Genomic DNA, 11,967 nt, shown 5'->3' with positions numbered 1-11,967 from the left:
AGGAGGCGACCGGCGCTCCTGCCCCGCTGCCGCTCGCTCACTCACACACGCTCACACACAGACACACACACATATACCCGTGCGTGCGCCTCTCGCTCCCGCACTGGAGTCAGTGCTTGTGCCTGCAGGTTGCTCAGACCTGAAATCTAAAGGAAAAGCTCAGCGTTTGCGTCGCTGCTCCTGCCGCCGGTGGTGGTAGCGGTGAAGAGGAGGGGGGTTGTGGTTTTGGGTTTTTTTTTTTTTTTTTTTTTTTTTTTTGCTTGGTGGTTTTTTTTCCCGCCTTGAATTCAATGGATCTGAACTTGGAGCCTTTGGACCTCGGCGGTGTTGGAATATCTACATGCTGATCATCTTTGTTGTGACACATCAAGTCGTTTGGGGAAACCATCCGAAGACAGCAAGATGTTTCTCGTTCTCTTGTACTTCGCTTTGCCCTTAGTGGGTAAGTTGCTGGTGCCTGATTTCGGTTTGCACATCGCTTCATAAAGCAGAGCATAGGGTTTATGGGACTGGGAGCCTGATGGTTGTCAGTCTATTGTTTAGGCAGAACAGTGAAGTTTCCAGTAGTTTTTATGGCTCTGCCTCACATCAGTTAGCCCGGTCTACGTTTAAAGCTTTGTGAGGTTGCAGACTTCGGTACTTGCCTGTCTAGCCTCTTATTAAATTGGGTCCTCGCAAGTTACAGGGAAACTTTTCATTTAAATAAAATAAGGCTGCCTGGGGAGGGTGGGGGATGACAAGAGCCAGCTGAAGGATTACATCTTCACCTGAACCTGGCAGCGTGCCCGACTGGTAGTGGTTTGCAGCCCAAACTGGTTTCCTTTCCACAGGAGAGGTTTGCATTTCCATCCGCATGTGTCTGAGGGAGCATGACGGGGGCACGATGGAGAGGAGAGAGTTAATGCAATTTGCTTTGTTCTCCTGCAAAAGCATCATACGTGGAGAGAGATGGGGAGGGGGGGAAGTAACAAATTCTACCTTTATACATATAGAAAAAGAAAAAATGTGTACAGCCTTTAAAAAGTGACTGACGCAAAGACAGGCTAATATCAATCAGTGAGGATACTTATCTCCCTGAGCGGGTTTTTCCTGGATGTAAGTGAAATAACAGCAAAGCTCTTGTGGAAAGTGAGGCTGAATATTTAACCCCTGAGTTAAAATCTGGACTGGAACGCTGATTTGTTTCACCAAAATGGATCTATGGAATAACAAATACTTATTTTGTCAGGCACATTAACCCCTCTGGGTTCTCTTTCCTTTTTGTGTTTCCTCATAAATCAGCCATCAGGGTTAAAAAATACTGTTTCCTTGGACTCCCCCGAAAGTGGATCTAAGCCCATGGAAACCCTGTGTGCTTTTTCCTAAGGTGTAGCATGAAGCCAGGAGGTTTGCAAGGTGCTGCTCCTGGGGTTGGCTACATGTGCTGCGTGAGGAGGTGCCCCGTGCTTCCCAGATGCTTCTCTGGAGCTCGGGTAGAACCCACCCTCCTCCCTCAAAGAGCGTGTGTTGGTTTGTGTCTCCTCTCCATAGATGTACTTTTGTCTGCAGAAGTGAGCGGGCTGCCTGGAGGGGACCGCCTGGACTGCGTGAAAGCCAGCGATCAGTGTCTGAAGGAGCAGAGCTGTAGTACTAAATTCAGGACACTGAGGCAGTGTGTAGCCGGCAAAGAGAGCAACTTCAGCCGGACCACGGGCCTGGAGGCGAAGGACGAATGCAGAAGCGCCATGGAAGCTCTCAAGCAGAAATCCCTGTACAACTGCCGCTGCAAGAGGGGCATGAAGAAGGAGAAGAACTGCCTGCGCATTTACTGGAGCATGTACCAGAGCTTGCAGGGTACGTGGCGAGGCGCAGAACCCCCAGTGCAGGGTGCGGGTTTGCGCCTGCCCCTGAGCCCCAGGCGGGCTCTGACCCCGCAGCTCTCATTGTGCTCGTCAGCTGCCGCCCGAGGAGCCTCCATCCGCCCCCAGCGCAGCTGCGGCTCCGGTCCTGGGCTGGGAATGGACAGTGAGAGTTTCCTCCAGGGGACCCAGCTGACCTTTCTAAACCACAGTCAAAAAATAAGGGCACTAGCATGTGCAAGAGCCACAAAAACAGTAATTTGGAGACATTTTCTTAATAATATTAAAACTCCTTAATTAGGACTCACCCAACAAGACCACAGGGCACTGGGACTAGTTTCTTAGCTATTTTGGTGAAAGTTAAATATAATATGAAGAGGAGATTGTTTTAAGTAAAAGTTTATTTTTTCCTTTCCTGTATTTAGTAGCAGTATTCCCTGGACATGCTGAGGCATAAAAAACCCCAAAGTTTATGGGTCCTAGAGCATGTAGATGTGCCAGTTAGAAGGGATATGACAGTGATTGACTCAGGACTCCTCTGCTACTCATATTCATAAGGCAAATTTCCCTTAGTCTGCTGAGAATAGTCAGGTCCTCATATGACACAGCATTTTTAGCCCTGTTTTGCTGTGGCCCACGAGTTGAAGGTGCAGTCCTTCGCTTCAGTGTGCTTTTTCTTTTTTTTTTAGTTGCTTTTGCAATAAGGGAAGTAATCCCATGTATCCATATGTGTTAATGAGTCCAGACATATATTTTTGCTAACTGTAATAATGGACATTCTGTGCATCATAAAAAGCTTCTCTTCCAACATCATCTTGTTAGAAGTGTTTTATACCAAAGATGCTAGTTTTTGGCTGTTAGCTGAGCTTCTCTGGAAAAGAGCTCTGCTGTTAATGATGAATGTAGAGGAACATCCTTGCTACAACTTCTCTCCCACTGGAATGAGATGGGACAGTCCCTGTGATGTCACAGGCTGTCTTTGCAAATTATGACCTTACCCAGGGAGGAAGGAGAGAAAAGATCAGTGACAGGGACAATCAGCTCCTTTAGGTGTTTCTATAGCTAATTCTTTGAGAAGTAGCCATATAAACATTTTAAATGGATTTAAGGGGAGTACATTTCACTAAGTAAAAGTAAACAAGTAATCTTACCCTGAATTCTTGTATAAGAAAAAAATGCAAATATTTTTTGTCCTTAGGAAATGACTTGCTTGAAGATTCCCCTTATGAGCCAGTTAACAGCAGACTATCAGACATATTCAGGCTAGCACCAATTGTATCAGGTAAGCAGACTTAAAATTCTTTAACTGATACATGATTTTGTAATTGAATTATGGAACTTTCAAGCAGTACTCATAACTGAAAAGAAATTATAATGGCTTCCTGAATTTAGGAAGCTCATGATATAGTTGCACAAAAGAAAAGGCTAATTGGTTTTGAAGTGAAAGAGTGCTTGGCAGGATGGCAATTTGTATTCTTTTTGAGTCATTCTTGACAATAAATGCTAAATTTTCCTGTAGGTGGCAATCTGATTCCCTGTGTTCCCAATTTACAAATCATTTCCTTTTTGGGAATTTGGTCAGTGCAAGTTACCTCCTATTGACTTTACAGAAGATCAGAAGATATATCTTTCAAATGTTTGCATAAGGGAATGCTTTCTAGTTTCATACAGTTCTGTAAAAAAAGAACATTCAGAATTAAGGCTTGTCTTCTTTTCTGGAACTGCTGCCTTTTTAAAGAGCCTGTTCACAACTTTCTTCCTCCTTTTTCTTCCTCCTCCTTGCCTTTTTTCTTGTTGCTGTGTGGCTGCCTTTCAGAACTTTTTTGTGGTATTTTGAATAGGTTGCTTGGCGATTAAACAATGATGTTTGTTCTTTATCAGACTAAATTATACTCATTTGGGATCATATTTATTGAAAATATGGTTTTGGGGGGCATTCGCTGGTGTTACGGATTGGGATTTAATTTCTTTTTAGGAGTTTTAGAAAATCTTTTTTGAGGATGCAGTCTGTACTCTGGTCTTCTCTTTCTTTAGCTCCATAAAACAAATCAACTGTGCACGGTACAGTGTGTAAGTTGGACAGTGCTGAAGCTGTACTTAACTGACAGGTTCTGGATAAGCATTAGGAGGTACCTCTTTAAAAGAAAGAAAAAAAAATAAAAGACCAGAGAGAGTGACTTGACCAATTTTTAGCTGTACTTACACTTTTTAGGACTCAAAGTCCCATTAAAAGCCAGGGGGACTTAGATTGTTAAGTATTTAATGGTACAGATTTTCAAAGGCACATAGACACATAAAATGTAGATAACTGCCCATTGGGATTTTCAGAAAGGACTAAGTGATTTAAATAGGTGTTAGATGCCCAGGCAGTTTTGAAAATTCTAAGTGCTTAATGCATCTTTAGGTGTCTTAATGCCTTTGAAAATCGTCCCTTTAGTCACTTTTCAATATGTGACTTCAGATCCTTATGCCATACATCTTTTGAAAGCATTGTCTTATTTGGTGAGCAAGCCTGCTGGAGAAATAGTAGAGAGCAAAGATAAATCTCTGAAGAATCTTTTATTTCTAGTATTTTTTATTGCTTAAAACTCCAACTTAGTATAAAACCAAGACAAAATCAGTGCAGAGGAGTTCCAGGCTGTTTTCTTAAAGTTTATGATCAGCCTGCCTGGGGCCAAATTCTAACCTACCTCAGCAGTTTTATGATCTGCAGAGAAATACCCAATCTGCTTTCTTCCTTTCTGTTATTTTTTTTAGGTTCCCCATTTACTTGCAGAATAATTACCTTAAAGATGTAATTTTCATGTACCTATGCAGTGCAACAAAGAAGTAAGACATAGTTGCCAACAGGTGTCCATCCTACCACAGTTAGATCTCATTCTGTGTTACCAGTGCCCCCCAAATTGCTGCTCCCTTGGTCAAAAATTTCAGGCTTACAAGGATGGGAGGCCTAGAATTCACAGTGAGCAACAAACAGAAGTTGTCATCCAGTGGAAAAACACCAGTATTTGAAAGTACTGTCAGCTGAAAGAGAAAGATTAGCAAAAGCATTTTTCTTATTGTCATGGTTACTATTGCATGCTGTATTCTTTAAAGCTCCTCAGTCTTACAGGTTTTTTGCAGAGCTCTGCAAATACAACAGAACTTGGAAAAATCTGAGTAAAACGAACAAACAGAACAATCCCTGTTCAAGTAGCATTGACAGGTGTTTTGTAACTGGTGTTCTGCTAATGTGGACATTGTATTTATAAATGTTGCTGCATTGTTCACTCCCATTAAAGTTACTTGTGTGTAATTAAAATCAGCAATTAACCCTTTCATATCACAGGACCATTCTGTGGTACTGTGGGACTTGGTATATATCAAGTAGAATGCTCTTGCCCCCTTTTGTCTTTATTTTAAATAGTATAAAATAATCACAGTACTTTTCTTCTGTGGTATGTAAAAGGGGAAGTCATTGGCTGAGATGATTGTTTTGTGTCAGATAAGTCTTTTGTAGTCTACGTAAGCCTAACAAATGAAGGACAGCTTTTAAAACCAGTTAAAGTTGATGTAATTCTATTTTGATAGATGTTCAAAATTGCTTCCCCTATGGAGACAGGAGGCTGCAGTCTCTCTAATTCAAGCATCAATGTGTTGATTTAGAAAAAAAGTCAGGAATATATTGCTAAACCTGTTACTAAGTTTGAGTCTTCCCAGTTGAAAGACTGGGCTGTCTTGTTTTTTGTTTTGGGTTTGAATTTTCTTTACTGTGTCAGACGTGGTGCTTCTGCCTCAAGGGTGTGAATTTCTTCCTGTTAATCAGCTCTTCAAATTGTTGAAGATTTGTGTGTTTTGGAGGGTAACAGATTTGGTTTAGTTATTATGATGTAAAGATTTTGCTTAAACAGACATTTTTCCTTGAACCTTTACCATTTTAGAGAGGTGAAAACATTTTAAGGCCATTGACTTCTATCACAACTACAGTAAATGCAAAATCTGTTGATTAGATTTCAGAAGTGAGTTTCACACTACATTAAGGAGACATGCTTGAATTAGTAACTTCTTAAAGCTATCTGTGGCTTTTTACTATCTGGAGAGCTGTTTGCCTCTTAAATTTGTAATTTATTTGACATTGAGCCTTGCAACTGGAAGATAATGTTACTATTTTGGTATTAGCTGATACAGTGTAGTGGTCATCTTGGGCACATTGTAAGAAAATACCCTGCATAGAAAATGTAGCTGCACATACCTGTAGAAATACCTAACAAAGTGGTGTTTCTGAAATGTCTCCCATTTCAACACAAAAGGGAGAGCCACCAGATCTGAATAAAATGCCTTAAGCCACATCTGTGAAGTGGTGTAAGTAGAAAACTCAGTGTTAAAAAGGCTTGGCTATTTAGATCAATACTTTTAGGGTGACAAAATGCTCTCCTGCCATGGATTCACTTCTAAGTTGCCTAGTTGTTCATAGGCTTATTATGTCATAGTTATCTTTGTGAATCTTCTTTCTTTTACATCCATTATGTTCAGAAATAATCTTAAAAGGACAGGCTACATAAATCAGAACAGTTGTTAAAACATGAAGGTTTTGCCGTTCATCTGTGGAGAATTGGTTGGTTACATGCTGCTAGTTAGGCCTTGCTTCTAGTTGGTAAAGCACAGGACTGGTAGAAATTAATTATTTTGCCAGTATTTCTTCTTAGTGTAGTAAATTGTTTTTGCAAAGTGCCTTGTGCATCGTTAACAAGTGAGAGAAAGAAAATGGCTTGTATGACTGTGTGTCAAAGGGACTCTTCCCTGATTCTGCTGTTCTCATTAGAGGCTGCCTGATCTAAAAAGTCTGGGCATCTTCTGTCATAAAAGGTATGTGGAAACTTATATTTAGAAATGGGGATATTTTATATTTATTACGGTAAACTTCTAAATTAAAACCAAGAGCTCAGTAGACAGCACAGCATGTTGGGTTTCTTGCTGGAGTGTATCATTCCACGTTAGAACACAGCACATGAAGTTACAAGGTTTGGTTTGCACACTGACTAAGCTGTAAATGCAAACAGAAACAAAATGTAAGGTGGCTTTTTACTGTATATACAAAGTTGAGACTGTAAAATTGGTCAGTGCTGGAGTCTCAGGTGTGCGTGTGTGCTGGTGGCTATTACACTCTTTCTGTCAGGTGTGAGGATGGCTCTGGGTCTCCCTCTAGGATCTCTCCATTGCTCAGAAGGAGAGGAGGTTGATCAGTAGTTTTCTCACCTTCCTTGGAGTTTTTCAAAGTCTTTTGGGCATCTTGAATAATTTATTCACAAATCACTAAGTCGATTGCAGGGAAAGTACGAATCCAGTGTGCAAAACACTCTATTGAGGATGTGACAGACTTTTATAAGGGAATAGTCCCCTCTCCCCAGCATAAAACCTGTTCTGAGTATTGATGGCCACTATCTGCCTCCTCCCTGTTACATTTTTCTTCTCAGGGATGGGGTAGAGACATCACTGAGAATGAACTGCAGATGTTTCCTTGGAAAAGTTGCCATCAGCAAAGGTGGAGGAGGAAGGTTGGGGCTTTTCAATCTGAATTCCCAGGATTCAGAGAAATAGAGCTTCCTTGTCTTCTCCTCATACTTTCTCTTCCTGCTATTCTGTAAAGAGGGGCTGTAGAATTAGAACAAGCTGTGTCATAGTGATTAATTTCCCCCAAACCTTCAAAACCCCAAAATTCTTTTAATCAAGAATGGAGTGTTTCCCTATTCAGTTTTGTAATTCTTGATCTGATGTAAGAGCTGTGTTCTGGGTAGCAGGTCCCTGACACTTAAATTATTATTTACTTCTTTTTTTCCTACCTGGTAAATGACTTTTCATTTATAGAATCCATGTATGGCATTTTTTAGATTGTTTATCAAAAAGATAAGTTAGAATCTCTCTCTTAGCCAAGGCAATCACTGCTTTTTCCTTTTGGGGTTTGTGGCATGTGAATTAGTGGCTTCTCCCATGAATTAATACTGTATGACATCTCCAATTCCTATTGCCCGAGGCCTCTAATCCTGTTTCTGTTCCTAAATCTGCGTGCATTTCAAATGCCATGTATTTTTCTAATTTAACACTATGTCTTTTTATGAAATTTCTGTAAGATTGTTTGAGACGCCACTTTTCTACAAAGGCCACCTAATTTTAAAAATATTAAAAATGTTGATTTCTCTTGACACTTAGCAATGCTTTTATTAGGTCTTAAACCTCCATATTGTTGCTGCTTAGTTAAAAAAAACCTGAGATACTTCATATTAGTTACCTTATATGTACACCCGAGTTCATAAACAATAAACCAGATCTTATTAGGTTAATAGGAGTCTTGCAATCTGATTCTGTTCCCACTGAAGTAAGCATAACATATCAAAATCTTCTTATTTGATTATGATGTATTCTGTTTCCTCTTGTAATTTTTTTTGGGCTTTGTTCTGGTTTTCTGATGTGAGGTCGAACCTTTTGATAACAGAAAAGTAAAAACTTCGTATATTAATTTTCCATTAGATTGTCACACACAACACTATATTTTTCTTTATAAAGTAATGCATTAAAATAATAGCCCTTGAACCAATATTTAATACTGGTTTTACACAAATCCAGACTAATTCTATTTTTCCTCAGTGAGAATTTGTGTGCTGTTGCAAGAAAAAAACAGACAAACCAGGCATCTATTTTAGCTGTGTTTAACAAAATGAAAAAAGTTTGACAGAAATAAATCTAAGTATGTACAGTGTTTGTGTTCTTTGACATTTCTGAGTGCAGATTTTCCTTGCAGAGACAACTAGGTAGATAACAAGTTATCGAGGGTGCATAGATACCAGTTACTGATTTCCACTTCTGCATTTTTATAATCAGATTGGATTTCACACAAAGGAAAATCACTTTGGTGACTGTTGGCTTGCAGGAGCTCTTTGAACATCCTGTTTTCTGCATTTCTTGAAGCTAGATCTGGTTATGAGAGGGGAATTAAGTACCTTGCTGAAGTAACTGATTGGCCAGTTCAGTAAGGTAAAGCGGTGCAGCGCCTGTGCACTTTACCTTCAGCAGGATCATGAACAGGCCTTGAAAATAGAAATATGTAAATATTCTCAGTTTAGTCCATGTTGCTTTCCTTGGTAAGATTACTGGAACCTGTTTGCTAATTTCTTTGAAGAGCTGTAAAACAGAAGAAAAGGTCTTTGTTCCTCAGGTATTTAAAATGCACAGCTTTGAGCAGATGTAGTGCTTCTGCTTGTCCCAATAGTCTAGACAGGCTCTGCCAACCTGTTTCAACATGAGAAACAAGATGAAATCTGTTCCGTGGAAGGAGGAGGCACCCCATGATGCAACAAAGCATTTATTTGTGAATATTCAGCCTTTCCCTGAATGCCAGGAGTAGTAAGAGAGAGCAGTTAGAAGTCTTGAAGGAAACTCAAGAGTTGGGCAGTATTTTCCTGAAGCCTCAGAGGTTTCTGGAGTAACATCTTTGGAGAATGGAACTGCCATCCCTCAATCTGTAGCTTTGCAGGAAAGCCTCACTTACTGTGTGGTGGGTCAGATGTTAAATGAACAAATATGTATGTGCACTTTTGGGCAGCAAACTGTATTCTCGCTTCCCATTACAGGGAAGCTTTTTGATTTGCTTAAGTGCCACTTGGGTTTCTCTGAGGGAGGAGCAAAGCACAGAGGTACTGCCAATGGTGTTGGTGGGATTCTGAGGAGAGATTAGATCTCTCCTGAGGAGAGAAGCAGAATCAGGTTAACTGTTGGGAGAGGCACCACCATTCCAGTGATGTGGTGAGCAGGAACAGGCACAGGCTGCTGGGCACCTCAGACACACAGAACTGGCTGGGTCCCCTGTTTTCTCAAGTATCTACAGACTGCAGTGTCTCAGGGGTGAGGGGTGGGACACACTGAGCCTGCTGATGGAGCAGCTGGAGGCGTGATGTAGTGAGAGTGAACAGAAGCCCCGTGGTTCATGTGGTGACCTCTCTGTTGTCACTGGTTCAGTGATAAAGGTTGGTGTGAGGGTGGAAGGGAAGACTGCGTTGAGCAGGCAGATTTCCATGGCAGCCTTCCTTGCAGGGCTTCCAAAATGCCTTTGCTAAAGCTGTTTTCCCTGGTGAAACCAAAAGAACAGCATCCTGCAGCTTACTGTCTCTTGATGGCACAGCAAGGTACAGTTTACGGCAGGCATTTTGCACCCTGGCTCTTTACATTTTCAGATATTTTTAAACTTTTATTTTTTTATAACCCTATTTCTGTTTGACTCTCAGGGATAACTTTGACAGTCTTGGAGAAGCCAGTGCTATCTGTCAGGAGTTGACAGAATGTTAAAAATGCTGAGAGTAAAAGGCTCGTGTGTGATGAAAAGAAATAATGATTTCTGGATTGCAAGGCAGATACTTATTTGTGATAAGTATCCAACATTTGTTATTTTAAGATGTTTTAACATTGTTTTAACCTTAGAAAGGAATGTGTTTACAGCTTTGACTTTTAGAAATGTGCCTGGTTTTGTTCATGAAATGTAATTCTGTAATTTATATTATTTTTGGTAGTATTTTTATATTCTTGCATTTTCCATGGATGAAACTAGTGCATCAATAATGCTGTCAGTATAGTTAGAGCATTACGACAATTAAGTTATTTTTGGAACAATTCTTCAGTTACTATGATGCTTTGACAATTTTTGTAAGTGTCAGGCTATTGTCCTGTACAATCTGCACTCAGCTTGAAATTTAATGTGAGAGAGGCATGACACAGAGTAATGGCACAGAGATAGCTCTTTCTGCATAGAAATTTGCAGAAATGATAGGTTGTAAAGAGACTTGAAGGTATCAAACAATTTGAGTAGAAACCCATAAATAAAGATGAATTTCAGCATTCAGTGGTTATATGATTTTATCACTGTCTGATGTCCATAAAATGCATCTTTCCATTAGCATTTTGTCATGCAGCTGACAAGGTTCAGAAATGTTGAAAACTTCCATGCTTTTCCTTTTAAATTCTGCACCCTAAATTCGGTACTAAAGCTCAGTTCAGCAAACCCAGAAATGGCTGTTTCCTTGTTTCTCCTCCACTGGAGACAGCACAAGGATTCTTCCTGCAGTCCCACAGCCTCCACCTCAGTGCAGGTGTTTTTTGTGTTTAGCTCTGGCAGTCAGGCTTGTGCTAACCACTGCTGCTTCCCTGAGCTGAGAATCCCAGCTCATTCCTGCCTTGATGTACCTTTTCCAAAAACTGCCTTCCCTTCTTTGATTGTTAACTTTCCTCTCTGTGTAACTCCCCCACCAAATCCCCTCCAGCTGCAGGACTTCAGGGGTTTCTTTCTCTGTCACTGCAGCACAGAGTGGCTCTGCTTTCCACTTCTGCTGCTCCTCAGAAATCTGGTTGCAGTTTTTCCCATTCCTTTTGTGACACGCTTGTCTTCGCTGTCCTGTCTGATGTTTTTGCTTTGCACCCTTCTCTCCCATTCTTCATTCCCCCAATGCCTCCCTGTCCTCCCTCATCCAGGACTTCTGGTGAAGCAACACCTTCTGTGTTGCTGCAAACTTGTGTTAAACTTAGCTTTTCTCAGCATTCTCCTAGTCGTTCTCTCACCCACCCTGTAAAGAGTTTGAGACATGGTTTGCTTAATGAAAGGAATTGTTCCTGACTGATGGAACTAACAAAGCCTGAGACCTACCTTAGTCCTTCGTCTCCTGGATGCCCCCACTCTTTGCAGAGTTCCCGTCTCCTCTGCCTGTGCAGTGACCTCTCCATGTGCTTCTTTGTCCTTTCCCTGGTCCTTAGTTCTGTCCCACACCTCTGGTCTGTGGGGCAGCCAGTGCTGCAGCTGGCTGGATGCTAGACCTGTGCTGAAGGACTGTGGGTCCCCACTCCCTCTTGGAGTGGCTCAGAGCCAGAGGCACGCCTGCCTTGTCAGGTCTACTTGGGTCTAAAACTGTGGTTTTTCATAAAATTTGTAAGAACTTCATATTCATTCCTCTGTCAGATTTGTTCAAGTATGACCTATGGGTTAAGAAATCACTGGGAGCTGCAGGGTGTGGAGAAGATAGAGACTAATATTTAATTTACTTAGATTTCCTTGAAAAATTATGATTAAAAAAAGCAAATACAGCTCCTGTCATATCCCTAAGCATTAGACTGT

General features: G+C 40.9%; 1 protein-coding gene across 1 annotated transcript in view; it reads left to right on the top strand.

Annotated features, from left to right (window-relative positions):
• Positions 1–402: 402 nt before the first annotated feature.
• GFRA1 (GDNF family receptor alpha 1) overlaps positions 403–11,967 on the top strand; it is a gene marked incomplete at both ends in the record, with an annotated part of 129,731 nt that continues 118,166 nt past the window's right edge. Inside the window, 3 exons of the mRNA XM_082286629.1 lie at positions 403–442; positions 1,531–1,833; positions 3,037–3,120. Of these exons, the coding sequence (XP_082142755.1) occupies positions 403–442; positions 1,531–1,833; positions 3,037–3,120 (427 nt within the window). The remainder of the gene's footprint in view (positions 443–1,530; positions 1,834–3,036; positions 3,121–11,967) is intronic.

The sequence above is a fragment of the Coloeus monedula genome (assembly GCF_965178545.1).
Source record: "Coloeus monedula genome assembly, chromosome: 8".
Classification (NCBI taxonomy): Eukaryota; Metazoa; Chordata; class Aves; order Passeriformes; family Corvidae; genus Coloeus; species Coloeus monedula.
Note: the sequence above shows the minus strand (reverse complement) of the source record. Positions and strands in the feature narration are given on the sequence as shown.